At 40.2% G+C, this 21,736-nt stretch overlaps 3 protein-coding genes and 1 long non-coding RNA gene across 4 annotated transcripts; all 4 read left to right on the forward strand.

Moving 5' to 3' along the window:
* The first annotated feature begins 485 nt into the window (after positions 1 to 485).
* Positions 486 to 2,435, forward strand: LOC140922268 (von Willebrand factor A domain-containing protein 2-like). The gene is made up of 3 exons (XM_073372268.1): positions 486 to 504; positions 702 to 1,262; positions 2,293 to 2,435. Exons 1-3 carry the CDS (start codon positions 486 to 488, stop codon positions 2,433 to 2,435), a joined length of 723 nt encoding a protein of 240 aa, XP_073228369.1.
* Positions 2,436 to 11,695: 9,260 nt separating this feature from the next.
* LOC140922269 (uncharacterized) lies at positions 11,696 to 14,283 on the forward strand. The gene is made up of 6 exons (XM_073372269.1): positions 11,696 to 11,699; positions 12,719 to 12,829; positions 13,009 to 13,119; positions 13,238 to 13,348; positions 13,487 to 13,597; positions 14,129 to 14,283. Exons 1-6 carry the CDS (start codon positions 11,696 to 11,698, stop codon positions 14,281 to 14,283), a joined length of 603 nt encoding a protein of 200 aa, XP_073228370.1.
* An 85-nt stretch (positions 14,284 to 14,368) lies between these two features.
* On the forward strand, positions 14,369 to 15,145 carry LOC140923678 (uncharacterized). The gene is made up of 3 exons (XR_012164172.1): positions 14,369 to 14,473; positions 14,792 to 14,902; positions 15,044 to 15,145. It is a non-coding gene; the product is annotated as an uncharacterized lncRNA (long non-coding RNA).
* A 221-nt stretch (positions 15,146 to 15,366) lies between these two features.
* LOC140922270 (von Willebrand factor A domain-containing protein 2-like) lies at positions 15,367 to 19,961 on the forward strand. The gene is made up of 6 exons (XM_073372271.1): positions 15,367 to 15,385; positions 15,692 to 15,802; positions 17,079 to 17,192; positions 17,681 to 17,797; positions 18,459 to 19,010; positions 19,828 to 19,961. The coding sequence occupies exons 1-6, from the start codon at positions 15,367 to 15,369 to the stop codon at positions 19,959 to 19,961; spliced, it is 1,047 nt and encodes a 348-aa protein (XP_073228372.1).
* The last annotated feature ends 1,775 nt before the right edge of the window (positions 19,962 to 21,736 follow it).

The raw sequence follows: 21,736 nt of genomic DNA on the forward strand, positions 1-21,736 counted from the left end.
CCTTGCATACATGGTGGGACTTGTACAGACGGTCTCGGAAGGTTTGATTGTGAGTGTCCACAGGATTATGCTGGTCGCCAGTGTGAATTAGGTAAGGCAAATTACGCTTTTTATCTTGTAACTAAAACTCAAGGTCAAGCGCATGAGTTAAAAATGACGTTACTTCGCAGAAATGGCCATTTACTTTGTTTTACTCGACCCTATAATATATTAATTAAAGCAAAGTCAAAAGCAAAGTGCTCGTGGGATCTTTGAAGAAATGTCTGTCTGGAGTCAATAACTAAAAACTCATTCGTCATAAGAAAGAAGCAAACTGAAGCTTTCCTGGAAAACAATGGACTTGAGTCAGTAATCAATTGAAATCCAATAACTAGTCAGCATCTCATTATAGAAATTACACCCGTAAGCCCACTACTCATGACTATGCAGGCAAGTTACACTGGTCAGCGGATACGATATTTAAACAGTTTTCAGTTGACCATAACATGGATATCCATTATCAAGGTAAACACATATTTTACTGATATGTCTAGCTCGAAAGTGTGGCATTTCACATCCGCTAGCATATTGGGCTTACGGATGGGCGATTTTGTCGCAACCAAGATTTGTTGGTTGCGTAGATGACAAAATTTTATTGCAGGTGGTGTTTCATTACGCATGCGAATGGTATTAACTACTTTACTTCACTTTTGTATTAATAGCTTGTGTTTCACAAACATTTAACCTGGTGTTCGTCGTTGACGGATCAGGAAGTATAGAGGACCAAGAAAAAGGAAACTTTCAGCGTGCAAAAGACTTCATTATTGAAATAGTAAAGTCTTTTAACATCGAAGAAGACGCAACACAAGTAGCACTAGTACTTTACAATAGTAACCCGGACGTTGTCTTTGAATTCAAAGACAACTTTGATGACATAGAGGAAGAGATCCAAGAAATGGATTACCCAGGCGGAGGTACCAATACAGGCAAAGCACTAGACAAAGTACGCAATTATGTCTTTAAAAAATTGAAGAAAGATCGCGAAGATCTTCCGAAGGTCGTTGTGGTAGTGACTGACGGACGTTCTCAAGATAACGTAGCAGTACCGGCTCAGCAGCTTCGCGATGATGGTGCAACTATTATTAGTCTTGGGGTTGGTTGCTGCTTTGACGAGGATGAACTTAATGAAATGGCTACTGATCCCGATGAAAAACACGTTGTAGAAGCAAGTTTTTCAGAATTGGATAAATTCAAAGATGCAATGAAAGAACAGATTTGCGCTGGTGAGTTACCTGCTAGAATATCTTGGATTTTACTGTGTATTTAACACTGGACTCTTAATTCTTGTCATCTTTATCAACAACGCTAACTAAAGGGCATCATCATTAATATCATCATTATCGTCATCGTTGGTGTCATTATTGTCATCATCATCATCATTTATCATCATGATCATCATCATCATCATCATCATCATCATCATCATCATCATCATCATCATCATCATCATCATCATCATCATCATCATCATCATTTATCATCATGATCATCATGATCATGATCATCATCATCATCATCATTTATCATCATGATCATGATCATCATCATCATCATCATCATCATTTATCATCATCATCATCATCATCATCATCGTCATCATTCATCGTCATCATTCATCATCATTATCATCATCATCATTTATCATCATCATCATCATGATCATCATCATCATTTATCATCATGATCATGATCATGATCATCATCATCATCATCATCATCATTTATCATCATCATCATCATCATCATCATCGTCATCATTCATCATCATTATCATCATCATCATCATCATTCATCATCATTATCATCATCATCATTTATCATCATCATCGTTATCATCATCATCATCATCATCATCATTTATCATCATGATCATCATCATCATCATCATCATCATCATCATCGTCATCATTCATCATCATTATCATCATCATCATCATCATTCATCATTATTATCATCATCATCGTCATCATTCATCATCATCATCATCATCATCATCATTATCATTTATCATCATCATCATCATCATCATCATCATCATCGTCATCATTCATCATCATTATCATCATCATCATCATTCATCATCATTATCATCATCATCATCATTCATCATCATTAGCATCATCATCGTCATCATTAAGAGTATAAGAAGAGATACGGTGGGAGAGGCATTCGTTCACGAGGCATCGCAGCTTTTAATGACGTTTTTTTCGTTATTTACTGATATGTAATTTCTTTTTACTTGTTATTTTCAGCGGTTGACTTTTGTTCCAGTAACCCTTGCCTGAATAACGGAACATGCACAAGTTTAACAAGTGATTTCCAATGTCAGTGTTCACCTGGTTGGCAAGGAAAAGACTGCAGCAAGGGTTGGTACAACATGTCTTTAAACAACTGATCTGTGTCCACCTTACAGGATTAATCTGCCCTTTTACTCTGCTATTTATTTGTGTTTGTTCTTTTCGATATCGATGAGTGTGCAATTAACACCACTCAGTGCGGGGATAACCAAGTTTGTCATAACTTCCTCGGTGGATTTACATGGCTAGGTCGGTTAGCGGTCACCGAGCGGAATGGCCGCGAATTTTGAACCACCGCGTTAAAAAGATAAAGTCTGTTCTCGGTTTTTTCTCCATTTTAATAAACAAGTGGGAGAGGGAAAGGGAAACAGCAGAGATATATTCCAGAAAAAAAAAAAAACAAACAACAACAAAAAAAAACTTTGAAACATTTGTAGAAGAGCCGCTGGCACAACTGAGCGAATGGCTAAAGCAAATCATTCTCGCAAGGAACGCGAACTTTAAAGCTAATGCCCACCTGAATAAAACAGCCTTAGATAATATCCAGTCAATTTAAAATCCTCAACGGTAGCTTCCAAGACCTCAATGGTGTGCCTCCCGACGCTAGATGGAAAGCTACGTTGACATAGGCAGCTTGCAAATCTCGGGTTACTATATAATAACTGACAGTCGCTAGTTTTCAACAGCCGACAACATGTTGTATAGACCACAATTTTTCTACCTATGTGACTTCAAGTACAAGTGGTAGCATTGCTCCAGAAATAGCTGATCATCTACCGGTGAAAAGACAACTCAAAATTGTTTAAGGAAAAGAACACTTTGTTACTATCATCTTGTTCAGTATTTATGACTGCCACCCCGACCCGTATGTTTTATATTTATTATATTTATTAATTTTATATTTTTCCCTTTTGTTCTTTTATTCTTTGAAAAACTGTAGTTTAATCAAAGGGCATGTCTGATTTTGACAGCTGTCAATTCATCTTTATACGGATGCCATACATTTCTGACAGGATAAATAAAGTAATGTCATTTTATGCAAGATCTAATGTGGCAATTGGCATCGGCTTACATGTAATGTGTGAGTGGGCGGGCAGGCGAACGCTACGTCAGAACCAAATTTTCTTGCGTCCATACTGCGCCTGACTTTAACCATCTGTTTTCCGTCTCAGACGATAATGATGACGATGGTGGTGTTTCAGGTTCAGGCTCAGACTCAGGCTCACGGTCAGACTCAGGCTCAGGATCAGGATCACACTCAGGCTCAGGCTCCGACTCAGGGTCAGGTTCAGGGTCAGACTCAGGCTCAGGCTCAGGGTCAGGGTCAGACTCAGGGTCAGGTTCAGGGTCAGACTCAGGGTCAGGGTCAGACTCAGGCTCAGGGTCAGATTCAGGCTCAGGGTCAGACTCAGGGTCAGGCGATGGCTCAGACGATGGCTCAGGCGAAGGCTCAGGCGATGGCAATGGCGATGGCTCAGGCGATGACGATGCTGATGGTAATGGTGATGATACTGACGAAGATGATCCATGGCTGCGCGGAGATACAAAATTTCTCCTCGAGTGTTTCAACACGGGAAGAGAAACGTCATATTTCCAAGCGGCCATGTAATGTCTTGTTTATTATATCAACAACAATGAAATGCCTAACTATTTTATTTTTGAACAGTTTTTGGCTGCATAAGGAGCGGATTTTTATGTAGCCGTAGCACCTGTGATCTTTTCACATCTGAGAATAACATGTTATTTTCACATGTGAAGATATCATGTTTTCGCGCGAAAGCTCACCTGGTATTTCATTTGTGTTTATATAATAAGAATTTGTATTATATTCCTTTAGTTTTATTTCTTGTGCTAGCTCTTCGCCGTCAAAGCAAATTCCCAAAGTTGAAGACTCTCTTCATTGGCTTCTCCACGAGTTTTAAACGATTTTAATTTTTTTTTGATAGATATTTTCTGGAACAACGATGTCATATCCTGCATATCAGATGTATTGTTAGTCCTTCGCAAAATGCAAGAGGGAGCAATCTCTTATTTAGGAGTATCTTACTTTGTTTTACAGTGAAATTTCCATGTGATGATAGCCCTTGCAAAAACAACGGAACATGTCACCCTGGTTCTGATAACTACACCTGTGAATGTGTACCAGGTTTTATGGGGAAACAGTGTCAAGGTACCTTAGCCTTTTTTATATAAAACTTAAAAAAAGTACATGGTTCCTGGAAGTTTAAAAATGATGTCACTCTACAGTAGACCTATTTAGCTTGCTTCTTTTGTTTTCCCCATAGGCCATTTCCAAGATGGCGTCATTATTCTACTTCAGAGTTTTCCTTTCTTGTTCTTTTGCTATTTGAAACCACTAGGGTTAGTAAGTTAAATTGTTATATAGCTGGACATTTTTTCCCAACAGCGCACGCACTCATTGGTTACTTCGAGGTCACATGACATCTAACAATGAAACTATTTCCCGCCAAAATATCTAAGCGGGCAACATTGCAAAATCTATGACGTTATAGGGTAGCAGTGCACGGTTACCCAGGGATGTTGACCGAAGACCTCCGGTAAAGCGAGGTGTAATGAATTTTCAGCTTCAAAATTTCCAGCTGTATAACAAATCACTTCAAGGCTGTCCCTCGGGAAACTGTTAATTTTATTTCCCTTAGAACCAGTCATTGAGTGTTTAATATGAAAGAAAAACTAAATGAATTCTGGTCTAAGTAGTAAAAAGATGTCATCGTGCAAATGTCCTATAGACGTCCCAGGGGAACTGATCCTTTGACTTTTCGTGAATTATTAGATATGCGCTTAAATAAGACGAAATTTGAAAGAAACAGTTCTCTAGAGTATTACTTTGTATCGCATGACTTGTTTTGTGAAAACAAAAAATACGAGCTGAAGTGGTTAATTGATTTTCGGGCAATTTTGAGCAATTCTGACTTTTGTTCAATCTGGACATTTCTCTTTTTCAGTGATAAATCATTGCTATGATGAGCCATGTAAAAACAATGGTTCTTGTGTCATCAATGGGGATTCTTACCAGTGCACGTGTCCCGCCACTTTTACTGGGCCAAACTGTGAAGGTAAACATACAAGTCTATGCTTACACTCTTTATCGGAACTCTTCACTCTTCATCGGAACCTATCCGATACGTGATGAACCATTTCCGAGATCGGCGTGGTGCAGCTTCACTCCGTTACAGAAATCGCACCGAAATCACCGTTGTTAGGACGACAACGGCGACGGCAACGGCAACGAGAACGCAAAAAAAGCAATTGGTTTGTTAAGCAAAACAACAATTTTGCACGTGCATCACATTTGCGGATTTTGTACATTTCTTTGCCGTCACTGCACGACTACCACATGAAAATGCCTGATTTCACGCTTTATGGAGGACGTAACCAAGCGACGACGAATTTTTCTTTCTTTTTCCAAACTTGGGTGCGGTCCCAAAGAAATCAACTCTAGGAAAATTCGCCTACATTTGACATTTTCAGCAGATGGGAATAAACGCGACAATGTTTGAAAAAAGGCGAATGCCTTATCAAAGTTACGTTTTCGCTACCGTCGCCGTCGCCGTCGCCGTCGCCGTTGTCGTTGCTGTCGCCGTCGCCGTCGCCGTCGTCGACTCTAAAGGTGATGTTACACGAGACGATTCGCAACGACGATTTTTAGCGTAACAAGCGATGCAATGTTGGAACAATGTTCAAGCCGTAAACGGTTTGAACCCAGGAGTCATTTCAAAAGTAGGTTGAGTTTGATCGTCCGGGTGAACGTAGTCCTGAATAGAACTGTTGTTGTTGACAGTGACTGACGTTTCGACAACCTGTGCGGTAGTCATCTTCAGAGTCAAAGTGAGTCTTTGATCCTGAAGATGACTACCGCACAGGTTGTTGAAACGTCAGTCACTGTCAACAACAACAGTCCTATTCAGGACTACGTTCACCCGGACGATCAAACTCAACCTACTTTTGAAATGTTACAGCCGTTCGAAACAACGTCGCAACAATGTTGTAACGCTGTGTTGCGCTAAAACTCGTCGTTGCGGATCGTCTCGTGTAACATCACCTTAAAGCTGCCCGTTATAGATAAACAGAAGCCCTATCCGCAAAAGGTTTTTTGAGCCGGCGCAAAGCTAACCGGTATAGCGTCAATAAACATACCGTAAAATTCGGAAAATAAGCCCCTCCATGTATAAGCCCCTCCAAATATAAGCCCTTCAAACCGGTGACGCAAAAAACCCTCCGCTAAATCGGTCCTCCAAATATAAGCCCCCCAGGGGCTTGTACTTGGAAAATTGCCCTCAAATACAAAGTAAAACAACACAAAAACGGTAATTTACTTCCAACTATAAGGCTAGCCCAATCGATTTCTAAACGCAAATTTCCCTCCGTAGACGGCAAGCCCCTCCGAATATAAGCCCCTCCAAAAATAAGCCCCTCAAAAAGGGCCTTTGAAAAATATAAGCCCCGGGGCTTATTTTCTGAATTTTACGGTAGCCTTACAATGCATATTCACCCAACTGACTAATATAGCAGATTGATTGATGCCTCGGGTCATTAATTTGTTAGCTGTGGACTCCCTTTGAAAATGATTTGTTCCCCCCTTTTTTTCAGCAAAGTTACACTGTTTTGATAACCCTTGCAAAAACAACGCAACATGCGATGAGCATTTTGATAATTACACTTGTGACTGTCTACCAGGTTTTACGGGAGATCAGTGTCAAGGTAAGGATCAGTGTCTTCCTTGTGAAATATCATAAGATTTTATCAGGTCTGGGATGTTGACTGTACTGTGGCACTATACTTGTTTTTGTTTATTGTTTTTATTGTTTGCTTTTTCCCACACTTTTAAGCTACCGTAAAATTCCGAAAATAAGCCCCTCCATGTATAAGCCCCTCCAAATATAAGCCCCTCAAAATTGTAACGCAAAAAACCCTACGTTAAATAGCCCCTCCAAATATAAGCCCCCCCCCCCCAGGGGGCTTTTACTTGGAATTTGCCCTCGAATACAAAGTAAAACAAAGCAAAAATGTTAAATTTCCTTCCCACTACAAGCTAGCCCAATCGATTTTGAACGCAAATTTCCCTCAGTAGATAAGCCCCTCCGAATATAAGCCCCCCCAAAAATAAGCCCCTCAAAAAGGGGCCCGGGCCCGGGGCTTATTTTTGAAATTTTACGGTATTCTTAGATTTCTTACGTTTGGGAAAACCTCTTCTTCAGGGATAGATCACTGCTACGATGAACCATGTAAAAACAATGGATCTTGTGTCAACTCTGAAGATGGCTACCAGTGCATCTGTTCAAAAAAGTTTACTGGAGCAAGATGTGAAGGTAAATTTCACGACGCATTTTTACCTCGTTACTTAACTGTTATGAAGCTTGTTGGGCATGTTTGGTTAGGATTCACTTTAAAATCGATGATTTTCTTTTCTTCTCTTTTCTTCTACTAAACAGTCATGTCACACTGCTGCGATGACCCTTGCAAAAACAACGGGACATGTCGCGATCATTCTGTTAACTACACGTGTGAATGTCTACCAGGTTTCATGGGAGAATTGTGTCAAGGTAAACATTCAGGAAATTATTCTCTACAAACTCATGAAACTCCAGGCCTAGAATCATTCTATACATGTTTAATCGACAATTTCACGGGAAGTGCTGACTATATTTATGTCTGGAGATATTTATTTCAGTTATAGATCATTGCTACGATGAGCCATGCCTAAACAATGGATCTTGTGCCAGTTCTGAGAGCGGTTACAAATGCACATGTCCCGCAGCTTCTACTGGACCAAATTGTGAAGGTGAATGCTAGAAATGAACTAAGACCCCTTTCACACTAAGGCGTTTTCGTTTTAAAATGTATACAATTCGATGCGCTTAGGCCTTCCGTCCACACTAATGCGCCGAGCGTTTTCATCATCATCATACAAGCTGAAGAGGTTAATTGATTTTCTGGCAATTTTGAGCAATTCTGACTTTTCTTCTATCTGGACATTTCTCTTTTTCAGTGATAAATCATTGCTACGATGACCCATGTAAAAACAATGGTTCTTGTGTCATCAATGGGGATTCTTACCAGTGCACGTGTCCCGCCACTTTTACTGGGCCAAACTGTGAAGGTAAACATACAAGTCTATGCTTAAACTCTTTATCGGAACTCTTCACTCTTCATCGGAACCTATCCGATACGTGATGAACCATTTCCGAGATCGGCGTGGTGCAGCTTCACTCCGTTACAGAAATCGCACCGAAATCACCGTTGTTAGGACGACAACGGCGACGGCAACGGCAACGAGAACGCCAAAAAAGCAATGGGTTTCTTAAGCAAAACAACAATTTTGCACGTGCATCACATTTGCGGATTTTGTAAATTTCTTTGCCGTCACTGCACGACTACCACATGAAAATGCCTGATTTCACGTTTTATGGAGGACGTAACCAAGCGACGACGAATTTTTCTTTCTTTTTCCAAACTTGGGTGCGGTCCCCAAGAAATCAACTCTAGGAAAATTCGCCTACATTTGACATTTTCAGCAGATGGGAATAAACGCGACAATGTTTGAAAAAAGGCGAATGCCTTATCAAAGTTACGTTTTCGCTACCGTCGCCGTCGCCGTTGCCGTTGTCGTTGCTGTCGCCGTCGCCGTCGCCGTCGTCGTCGCCGTCGCCGTCGCCGTCGTCGACTCTAAAGGTGATGTTACGCGAGACGATTCGCAACGACGATTTTTAGCGTAACAAGCGATGCAATGTTGGAACAATGTTCAAGCCGTAAAAGGTTTGAACCCAGGAGTCATTTCAAAAGTAGGTTGAGTTTGATCGTCCGGGTGAACGTAGTCCTGAATAGAACTGTTGTTGTTGACAGTGACTGACGTTTCGACAACCTGTGCGGTAGTCATCTTCAGAGTCAAAGTGAGTCTTTGACCCTGAAGATGACTACCGCACAGGTTGTTGAAACGTCAGTCACTGTCAACAACAACAATCCTATTCAGGACTACGTTCACCCGGACGATCAAACTCAACCTACTTTTGAAATGTTACAGCCGTTCGAAACAACGTCGCAACAATGTTGTAATGCTGTGTTGCGCTAAAAATCGTCGTTGCGAATCGTCTCGTGTAACATCACCTTAAAGCTGCCCGTTATAGATAAACAGAAGCCCTATCTGTTATGGTTTTTGAGCCGGCGCAAAGCTAACCGGTATAGCGTGAATAAACATACCGTAAAATTCGGAAAGTAAGCCCCTCCATGTATAAGCCCCTCCAAATATAAGCCCTTCAAACCGGTGACGCAAAAAACCCTCCGTTAAATCGGTCCTCCAAATATAAGCCCCCCAGGGGCTTGTACTTGGAAAATTGCCCTCAAATACAAAGTAAAACAACACAAAAACGGTAATTTACTTCCAACTATAAGGCTAGCCCAATCGATTTGTAAACGCAAATTTCCCTCCGTAGATAAGCCCCTCCGAATATGAGCCCCTCCAAAAATAAGCCCCTCAAAAAGGGCCTTTGAAAAATATAAGCCCCGGGGCTTATTTTCTGAATTTTACGGTAGCCTTACAATGCATATTCACCCAACTGACTAATATAGCAGATTGATTGATGCCTCGGGTGATTAATTTGTTAGCTGTGGACTCCCTTTGAAAATGATTTGTTCCCCCCTTTTTTTCAGCAAAGTTACACTGTTTTGATAACCCTTGCAAAAACAACGGAACATGCGATGAGCATTTTGATAATTACACTTGTGACTGTCTACCAGGTTTTACGGGAGATCAGTGTCAAGGTAAGGATCAGTGTCTTCCTTGTGAAATATCATAAGATTTTATCAGGTCTGGGATGTTGACTGTACTGTGGCACTATACTTGTTTTTGTTTATTGTTTTTGTTTTTTGCTTTTTCCCACAGTTTTAAGCTACCGTAAAATTCCGAAAATAAGCCCCTCCATGTATAAGCCCCTCCAAATATAAGCCCCTCAAAATCGTAACGCAAAAAACGCTACGTTAAATAGCCCCTCCAAATATAAGCCCCCCCCTCCCAGGGGGCTTTTACTTGGAATTTGCCCTCGAATACAAAGTAAAACAAAGCAAAAATGTTAAATTTCCTTCCCACTACAAGCTAGCCCAATCGATTTTGAACGCAAATTTCCCTCAGTAGATAAGCCCCTCCAAAAATAAGCCCCTCAAAAAGGGGCCCGGGCCCGGGCCCGGGGCTTATTTTTGAAATTTTACGGTATTCTTAGATTTCTTACGTTTGGGAAAACCTCTTCTTCAGGGATAGATCACTGCTACGATGAACCATGTAAAAACAATGGATCTTGTGTCAACTCTGAAGATGGCTACCAGTGCATCTGTTCAAAAAAGTTTACAGGAGCAAGATGTGAAGGTAAATTTCACGACGCATTTTTACCTCGTTACTTAACTGTTATGAAGCTTGTTGGGCATGTTTGGTTAGGATTCACTTTAAAAATCGATGATTTTCTTTTCTTTTCTTTTCTTTTACTAAACAGTCATGTCACACTGCTACGATGACCCTTGCAAAAACAACGGGACATGTCGCGATCATTCTGTTAACTACACGTGTGAATGTCTACCAGGTTTCATGGGAGAATTGTGTCAAGGTAAACATTCAGGAAATTATTCTCTACAAACTCATGAAACTCCAGGCCTAGAATCATTCTATACATGTTTAATCGACAATTTAACGGGAAGTGCTCACTATATTTATGTCTGGAGATATTTATTTCAGTTATAGATCATTGCTACGATGAGCCATGCCTAAACAATGGATCTTGTGCCAGTTCTGAGAGCGGTTACAAATGCACATGTCCCGCAGCTTCTACTGGACCAAATTGTGAAGGTGAATGCTAGAAATGAACTAAGACCCCTTTCACACTAAGGCGTTTTCGTTTTAAAATGTATACAATTCGATGCGCTTAGGCCTTCCGTCCACACTAATGCGCCGAGCGTTTTCATCATCATAGAAGCTGAAGAGGTTAATTGATTTTCTGGCAATTTTGAGCAATTCTGACTTTTCTTCTATCTGGACATTTCTCTTTTTTAGTGATAAATCATTGCTACGATGACCCATGTAAAAACAATGGTTCTTGTGTCATCAATGGGGATTCTTACCAGTGCACGTGTCCCGCCACTTTTACTGGGCCAAACTGTGAAGGTAAACATACAAGTCTATGCTTAAACTCTTTATCGGAACTCTTCACTCTTCATCGGAACCTATCCGATACGTGATGAACCATTTCCGAGATCGGCGTGGTGCAGCTTCACTCCGTTACAGAAATCGCACCGAAATCACCGTTGTTAGGACGACAACGGCGACGGCAACGGCAACGAGAACGCCAAAAACGCAATGGGTTTGTTAAGCAAAACAACAATTTTGCACGTGCATCACATTTGCGGATTTTGTAAATTTCTTTGCCGTCACTGCACGACTACCACATGAAAATGCCTGATTTCACACTTTATGGAGGACGTAACCAAGCGACGACGAATTTTTCTTTCTTTTTCCAAACTTGGGTGCGGTCCCCAAGAAATCAACTCTAAGAAAATTCGCCTACATTTGACATTTCCAGCGGATGGGGATAAACGCGACAATGTTTGAAAAAAGGCGAATGCCTTATCAAAGTTACGTTTTCGCTACCGCAACCGTCGCCGTCGTCGACTCTAAAGGTGATGTTACACGAGACGATTCGCAACGACGATTTTTAGCGCAACAAGCGTTGCAATGTTCGAACAATGTTACAACCATTCGAAACAACGTCGCAACAATGTTGTAATGCTGTGTTGCGGTAAAAATCGTCGTTGCGAATCGTCTCGTGTAACATCACCTTAAAGCTGCCCGTTATAGATAAACAGAAGCCCTATCTGTTATGGTTTTTGAGCCGGCCCAAAGCTAACCGGTATAGCGTCAATAAACATACCGTAAAATTCGGAAAATAAGCCCCTCCATGTTTACGCCCCTCCAAATATAAGCCTTTCAAACCGGTGACGTGAAAAACCCTCCGTTAAATCGGCCCTCCAAGAAAGCCCCCTAGGGGCTTGTACTTGGAAAATTGCCCTCAAATACAAAGTAAAACAACACAAAAACGGTAATTTACTTCCAACTATAAGGCTAGCCCGATCGATTTGTAAACGCAAATTCCCCTCCGTAGACGGTAAGCCCCTCCGAATATAAGCTCCTCCAAAAATAAGCCCCTCAAAAAGGGCCTTTGAAAAATATAAGCCCCGGGGCTTATTTTCTGAATTTTACGGTAGCCTTACAATGCATATTCACCTCATTGACTAATATAGCAGATTGATTGATGCCTCGGATGATTAATTTGTTAGCTGTGGACTGCCTTTGAAAATGCTTTGTTCCCCTTTTTTTTTTCAGTGAAGTTACACTGTTCTGATAACCCTTGCAAAAACAACGCAACATGCGATGAGCATTTTGATAATTACACTTGTGACTGTCTACCAGGTTTTACGGGAGATCAGTGTCAAGGTAAGGATCAGTGTCTTCCTTGTGAAATATCATAAGATTTTATCAGGTCTGGGATGTTGACTGTACTGTGGCACTATACTTGTTTTTGTTTATTGTTTTTGGTTTGTTTTTTTTTTTTTTTTCCCCACAATTTTAAGCTATTCTGACATTTCTTACGTTTGGGAAAACCTCTTCTTCAGGGATTGATCACTGCTACGATGAGCCATGTAAAAACAATGGATCTTGTGTCAACTCTGTAGATGGCTACCAGTGCATCTGTTCAGAAAAGTTTACTGGAGCAAGATGTGAAGGTAAATTTAACGACGCATTTTTACCTCGTTACTTAACTGTTATGAAGCTTGTTGGGCATGTTTGGCTAGGATTCACTTTAAAATCGATGATTTTCTTTTCTTTTCTTTTACTAAACAGTGATGTCACACTGCTACGATGACCCTTGCAAAAACAACGGGTCATGTCGCGATCATTCTGTTAACTACACGTGTGAATGTCTACCAGGTTTCATGGGAGAATTGTGTCAAGGTAAACATTCATGAAGTTATTCTCGACAAACTCATGAAACTTCATAAAAGTATATCAGGCCTAGAATCACTCACATGTTTGTTCGACAATTTAAAAGGAAGTGCTGACTATATTTATGTTTGGAGATATTTATTTCAGTTATAGATCATTGCTACAATGAGCCATGCCTAAACAATGGATCTTGTGCCAGTTCTGAGAGCGGTTACAAATGCACATGTCCCGCAGCTTCTACTGGACCAAATTGTGAAGGTGAATGCTAGAATTGAACTAAGGCCCCTTTCACACTAAGGCGTTTTCGTTTAAAAACGTTGCATTTCGATGCGCTTAGGCCTTCCGTCCACACTACTGCGCCGAGCGTTTTCATCGAAAACGCATCAGCGATTTGAAAACGCTTTTGACAGTGGATCAAAACGAAAACGTACATATATCCTGTTGGTGTGTACGGTCGAAATCGCATCAAAATGAAAACTAAGACCTAAAATATCGAATGCGCGTGTGTTTGAAGCATGCACATGGAGTTCAACTTGTGTTACAACGTGCATTTCTATCCTTTTCGAAAGTTTTAGTGTGGACAGTCAAAAAAGGAATCGCAACGTAGTGAGGACGCGGATTGATCGACGAGTTTTCCATGCCAACGAAAACGCATCATTTTAGAAACGCATTAGTGTCGACAGGGCCTAAATGTTTGTAAGTGAATGATTCTATAAGGGTGCGCGAGTCATATGTTCATAGGTAACTTCCTTAATTTTTGGACTAAATACCTTTACCTTTGTTTTACAGTCAAGTCACACTGTTATGACAACCCGTGTAAAAATAGTGGAACATGTCGCGATTATCCTGGTAACTACACGTGTGAATGTCTTCCTGGATTTATGGGAGAAAATTGTCAAGGTAAAGTTATGGTGAACTTGCTTTTTCTGATATATTCAACCTGATGTCAACTTATCTTGTTTCGCTGACTACTTGAAGAATTTCAAACTCTCCTTATGTCTCGAGATATTTAATTTTCTTCAGTGATAGATCATTGCTACGATGAGCCATGCAAAAACAATGGATCTTGTGTCAACACTGGAAATGCTTACCAGTGTACCTGTCCCGCAGCATTTACCGGACCAAATTGTGAAGGTAAATATTTGAATTTATTATATAAACACCAATGAAATACCAGGTGAGCTTTCGCGCGAAAACCTAATATCTTCACATGTGAAAATAACATGTTATCTTCACTTCTCGTGTTGAAAAAATATTTCACGAGTGAGCGCAGCGAACAAGTGAAATATTTTTCAACACTCGAAGAGAAATTTCGTATCTCCGCGCGGCCATGTAATATCCTCTATGTATATATTCATCTTATTGACTAAAATGGAGCAGGTTGATGCCGCGACTGTTTAATTTGTTAGCCGCCAACGCCCTTTAAAAATCATTTTTTTCCCTATTTTTCAGTGAAGTTACTCTGTTCCGATAACCCTTGCAATAATAACGGAACATGTAACGATCATTTTGATAACTACACTTGTGTCTGTCTACCTGGTTTTACGGGAGATCAGTGCCAAGGTAAAATTTTGATAAACTTACTTTTCTTAATGAATATCACAGCAGTATATAAAGCGTTGATGCGTCATACATGTACGTGTTTTATCCGACAATTTTGAGCTCTTCTGACATTTCTTGCGTTTGGAAATACCTCCTTTTCAGGGATTGATCACTGCTTCGATAAGCCATGTAAAAACAACGGGTCGTGCGTCAACTCTAAAGATGGCTACCAGTGCACGTGTTCTGCAGAGTTTACTGGGGCAGATTGTGAAGGTGAATTGTACATTTTTACCTTGTTAAATATAATAAAGTACGTTAAATCCTAGTCAGTTGCAAATCACTTTGAAGTCAATGTTTTTTGTCTTTTTGTTTTTTTTTTCTTTTCTTTTACAGTGAAGTTACACTGCTACGATAATCCTTGCAAAAACAACGGGACATGTCACAATCATTCCAATAACTACACGTGTAAATGTCTGCCAGGTTTCATGGGAGAAGTGTGTCAAGGTAAAATTTCATGACGAATGGGCTCTGAGTCAATAGCCCATGAGGCCGAAGGTCGAATGGGCTATTGACTCAGAGACCATGAGGGCGAGAGGAATAATTGTTTTAGTAAAATCCAACTTGTTGGTCAAAAATAGTGGGCTATAACATATAGCTTAGTAGTTGCTCAACCAATCAGAACGCACCATTGATAATAGACCACTAGTTGGATTTTACTAATATACGTAATACTATTTCAAAGCGTTACAGTGTTCAAAGAAAGTGATAACGTTGCTAACTTCACGAACTCCGCATTCATATATTCTTCAGCGATAGATCACTGTTACGATGATCCATGCCTGAACAATGGATCTTGCATCAACTCTCTGAATGGCTACAACTGTACCTGTCCTGCAGAATTTACTGGAGTTAATTGTGAAGGTAAAAATTATTATTATTAGTTTTTTTTTGACTGGTGAATTTGACCAGAATGAAATATACATTTCGTGTAAGAAAACTTTTATTAGTTTGTAAATCATGTTTTTTTGTCTGAATATATGTATTTTAAAAATATATATAAATACTTGATAAGAGTTGGCTTACCAGGGTTCTTACTTATGATATTTAACAATTATTCCACGAGTTCGCGTTGGATATGATATTGTAGGGAGACAACGAGGCGCGTAGCGCCGAGTTGGGTGTAATCATGTCATATCAAAAAGCGCGAGTGGAATAATTGTTTTATTAAAAACGCCCACAAAATGTCGAGAGTGCTTCTCGACTTTATTTGTAAAAACAACCGATTTTTTAGCTTATTTTTAATTTTGAGCAGACTCGTACAATTACCATATTTGGAGAGCATGGTATAACGGCTCATATGCCATGATGGCTAAGCCAATCAGAGCTTTAGATTTTCATTATCCAATGATGCAGTTTCTAATAAAGCAATTTACACCCTTCGAGCAGAGCCTCCCCATGTCGTCTACTTGATGGAGGGTTTATCGAGTCGGCCACCATCAAGCAGGCAAAAGAAAGGGTGTATTAGTTTTGGTTTCTAGGAAACTACCCATCTACCCCTCCCGTAACCCATCATTTCGCCCAAAGTGAGAATTAAGTGGTCATGTTAGCTTAGGCGAGGGGTAGGTGGGCAGTTTCCCGGAAACCTTAATTGATCCGAAAGGGTCTATTGGTATATTATTTGAACAGCATTAGCATACCCAGACCACATATAAGCGAGCTTGAACACTATACAATCTGAATTACCTCGAACCAACAGAGACTCAACAGAACTGAATTTTATTCCGTTAAGAAACAGAGCCATACTGAATTACTTGAGTTGTCTACGAGTTAACTGCTTGAGAAGATTAAACATACTTGAAGAGTTCCAACCCTGTTGAAGTCATTTCTGCTTTGCTCTACGGACGATTAACTAACGACCCTGTAACCCTGGCATTGTTTGTGACGTTGGCCGCGCAGCCCAGCGTTATTCCAATCGTCTCGTCGATTATCCTTCTATTTACCCAGTGCAACGCCGCGCATTTGCTTAAGACGAAGATCGCCTAAAAACCTAACGTCACAATAGTTTCGAATTTCACTCTCCGTTTTGTTCCGAGCGAAGCTCTGCGACGAAGGCCTGCCTTTTGATCACCCCCTTACTCTTGTCTTTATTTATAATTGAGCTATATTTGTTGGTTATTCGTTTGTTTATCTCATTTAGTTCATGATTTTTGTCGCCTAAATCCTTGTAACAGTGGAGGAACTTGCATTATGTCAGAGGATCATTATAGATGTGACTGTCCAGATGGTTTAACTGGGGCAGTTTGTGAAAATGGTAAGATGAGAATACATTCCTCCAACAGCGTGTTATTTGTTATCACGTTATGTTGAAGGGGCCATGTTGCACTATTTTCTACCCAGATATGGGTAGTGCTTGTGATTGGTTGAATCAAATTTCCCACGCGGCACAACCAATCAAAAGCAATACCCAGATCTGGGTAGTGACGCGTCATCAGTATGGAATTTCTGCGCTAGTTTCTCAGACGTCATTGGCGGGGAAACCAGTGGTAGCGTCGCCAAATGTCGGCTGTTTTCTCAGATTAGTCCAACTTGAGTGGTGACCTAGTGCGTCTTGTCTGAAAAGAACAATTATTCGCAGGCCCGCAACTGTCTGTCTGCATTCAATCTATTTTCAGATGAAGGGTTTATCAGCTGTGGAGGACGATTCTTTGCAATTTTCGTCCCAAATCATGTTTAACCGAGAAAATATTTATGATCAGATTCTTATTTACGCATACAGTGAGATCACGTATTTATTTTCAGATGTTGATGAGTGTTATAACAGCCCTTGTGTGAATAATGCATCCAGTTGTACAAACACTTTTGGTAGCTACGAGTGTAACTGCGCTTCAGGCTTCACAGGAAGACATTGTCAAATCGGTAAGCTTTTGCCTGATTGATTATTAGGGGAGGGGGGTAAACAAATACCTCTTACCTACCCAGTAAGAGGGCCGTAAGGTAATTGTTTTCTTGTTGTTGTTGTTGTTGTTGTTGTTTTGCCTCGTTTTATAATGGCAGATGCGCCAGGCGTGCGGGCCATAAAGTCCAGGTTCCATAACAGTACTGACCAACAGGATGAGGCCCCTAATGGATATTTTGCAGTGTATCTACGGGTTTAAATGGAGAAGCGGAGTTTTTTCAGTTAAAACTGAAGGGCCATTAATGATCGAAGCGCGTCAATTCCAAGCGCAGTTAAAAAAGATCAGTGGCTTTTAAATCCTTGCATTGAGCGGGAAAAAGGCATTCGCTTACTCATAAAACATATTCAAAGTTCATTACGTTCAAACAGCAGCGTTACAAAGCTTTTCCATCTTCTTTAATATTCAGAGGTTTGTACCGAGAAATTCTATCCACTAAGTTGATCAATCACAGTTTTCCGGTAATGAAAGATATTAAATAAACGGTAAAACTTGAGCAAGCAATCTTTTTCAAAATTACTTTAATGAAGATAAAGTGCATTAAGATAACTAACCATAACTGAACATGCAATTCCCACTGTATGTCGTATACTCAAAAGACGTGTCGTTTTCGTTTCTTTTAGAAATACCAGCTGACACTTTTGACGTCCTCCTGTTGTTTGATGGCTCTTCGTACTTAGGATCAAGTCATTTTTACCAAACCCTGCTCTTTGCAAAGGCTATCCTCTCCAACTATAATATATCTAAGAGAGAAACAAATGTGGCCGCTGCCGTATATGCCAACAATACCACTGTCGGTTTCAACTTTACGCAGCACTTCAGTCACGAGGCGGTAGCTGCTGCTATTGAAAGGATACCCTTCCTTGACGAGACACCACTTAATCTTGGTAACGTCTTGAACATTGCCAGGCAAGAAATCTTTCCAACTGGACGACCCAACGTATCTGATGTCCTGGTGATATTCGTTAGTTTCTCACTAAGTCAGGGATTTGCTGCAATTTCGCAAACGCTTCGAGATGAAGGAGTTAAGATAATAGTCATCCCTATTGACAGCAATTTTGACAGACCCCAGTTGGAACAAGTTGCCAGCACCCCAGCATCTCATTACTTGGTCACAACAAGCTATCAGCAAATGGACACCATGGAAAATTCTGTTAGTGGCGCGGTCTCCCAAGGTGAATTTGTCGTGCTCTAAAATTTTCAGTAGTCTGCTATCAGCGTTTCTAGAGAAAGTTGTCATTTAAAGTCAGTTCTATAGAAATGGACAAAACATGATCTCCATTTTTTTTCGGCGAGCAATATGTCCGTATGAGTTCCCCTTCTTCTTAACATTCATAAGTGTTAAGTGAAATTACCCAACTACGATTAAATGCATACAATACAGTCTTCATCAGTTGAAACTCTCATTATATAAACTCAAAGTTAGACTAAACGGACATGTGTTCTTCTTCGTTAAGAAATGAGATATTCATTCACTCTCTGTTGCGTGTTGAAGTAACAACTTAAAGTCCATAATCAACATCGGAAAGCTCTAACCAAAAAGTAAATCGTCTTTTCTTCTCCAGCTGTGAATCCGTGCTCCTCATTTCCATGTCAGAATGGAGGTAACTGTTCAAGAACGGGAAGCAACTTCACATGTTCATGTCCTAGCGGATTTAAAGGTCACAGATGTGAAATAGGTATTTAATACTTGCGTCTTAAGACAGGAAATGCTAAATTGAATTTTGCAAGAAAAAAAAAATGCCAGATGCTTACAACGAGTTATCTTGATCTGCTCTATTTTTTTTCGCCAGTTTAGCTGAGCTTAAAATTGAACAGGAATCTATACCCTTGAAGAATTTCGAGAAAACGTAAAGAAGTATACGGTTGCGAAGGAATGCTTTGTCATTTCCGGAAATTCCTATGCTTCCAAATACCTGGCAATAAGGGAATGTATTTATGTATTAGTTATCTAACATGCTTAGCAAACATGTTACAATTATTTTTAATCAGACATCAACGAATGTATTGCTAGCGAAGCAAACTGCAAAGACGAAAAACGTTGTGTGAATACCAGAGGTGGATACCAGTGCATTTGTCCCGGTGGTGAATATGGAGAGAGCTGTGAATACAGTAAGTACAATTAACACAGTAATTTCACGTTTATAGTTACAAGCCATTGATTTTATTATTTATTAATTCATTTTGTTTTCCAGCAATAGATCTTATTCACGATACCCGCCGTCTTTGCACGCGCTCAAAGACTGATGGGATAAAAGCAATGTCACGTGGTTTCTCAGGGGGAAAACGAGTGAAAAAAAACTTGCCAATGGAAGAAATCGCGGTGAAGACTTTTTCATTTTAAAGACGATTATGTCAAAATGTGTGTCGAAGTGATCATTGTTACTTTTTTGTATGCACTAGCGGCTGGTAAACAGTAATGACGTAGATCTTGCCAAAACTCGATATGTACGTTTTCCATGACTATGAAGTCGTCGTCTCGCTTTGATAGAATAAAGAAACTCAACCGCGATCACTCGTATTGGCAAATGTTATCACTTGTTTGCCCCCTGAAATACCACGTAACATAGCTTTTATCCCATCAATCCTAGAGCGCGTGCAAAGATGGCGGGCATTGTGAATAAGGTCTATTTCTAAACTTTCAGACATAGCGTTAATATTTCTCGCGCAAGTCAATGAGATTCACACACATACACACACACAAAGTATTATTTCATTCCTACTATACTTCTTTGGCATACAATTTTCAGCATCTGGGATCGTAAGCCGAGAAACGGGGAGTCAGTAGAATGGTGTTTTATCCCTGTGTTTTAATCCTATTATTTAACTTTAGGTATCGATACGAAACTTGACCTCGCCTTTTTAATTGACGGCAGTCAAGTGGTGACTGAACAAAATTTCCTGAGCTTCACATCCTTCGCCAAGGCGATCAGTGCGTCTTTAAATGTCTCAAGGGATGAAACACGTGTTAGTGTGGCCATATATGGAGCCGCTCCAGCCCTCATCATACACAATCAGTACAATCAGTCGGCCATAGATCACGTCTTAGACAACGCACGTTATACTGCAAGTCTTCAGAGTAATTTGGGTGAAGCTCTCTTACATCTTGCTTCAAAGCTGTACAACACAAGTAACCCGCGACCAAATACCACAAGAGTCTTGGTCATCCTAACAGCTAGCAAATCTCAAGACGATCTCTTGGTTCCGTCCAACATGCTGCTCAATCATTACAATGTAAAAGTGTTTGTCCTTGCGGTTGGTAATCAGTATAGCCATGGGCAACTGAATGAGGTCTCTTCAGATCCAGACGCAAACTATATCCATACTTCCCCCACTGGGCATGATCTTTCAACGCAAGTTATTCCTTTCAGGGAAAATTTATTCTTCGGTTAGTATACGCCTTTCTCTTTCCTCTCCTTAGTTATTCTTTTAAAAACAAATGATGAGAAATTTGTATAATTGTTGATTATTCAAATTAAACTACTTTCGTTAACTTTCAGCTGTAGATCCATGTTCTAGTGGTCCCTGTGTGAATGGCACATGTCAATCTTTTGGGGGTGGATACACTTGCTTCTGCCAGCCGGGGTATTCAGGAATAAACTGCGACCAAGGTGCGACTATTTTATTATTATTTTAGTTTATTTATTTATTTATTTATTTTTAACAGTCAAGCTCCGACCTAAATTCAGATGGAATATTGCAGCAGGTATTTATTCAACAAGCTGGGTCAAAAACATAAATTCTTATATCTCTTTTTCTCTTGATCAACCTTCTGACACTTAGTCTGCAGGATATTCAAACAACGTGAGAACAAAAAAAAGCTTGATTATCGCAAGTAAACCTCGAAGGGAAAGGGAAAGGGGGCTGTAGGAGTTAAGGTAAAGTGTAAAATCGCGTGATT

Source organism: Porites lutea, chromosome 13 (assembly GCF_958299795.1).
Source record: "Porites lutea chromosome 13, jaPorLute2.1, whole genome shotgun sequence".
NCBI classification, from domain to species: Eukaryota; Metazoa; Cnidaria; class Anthozoa; order Scleractinia; family Poritidae; genus Porites; species Porites lutea.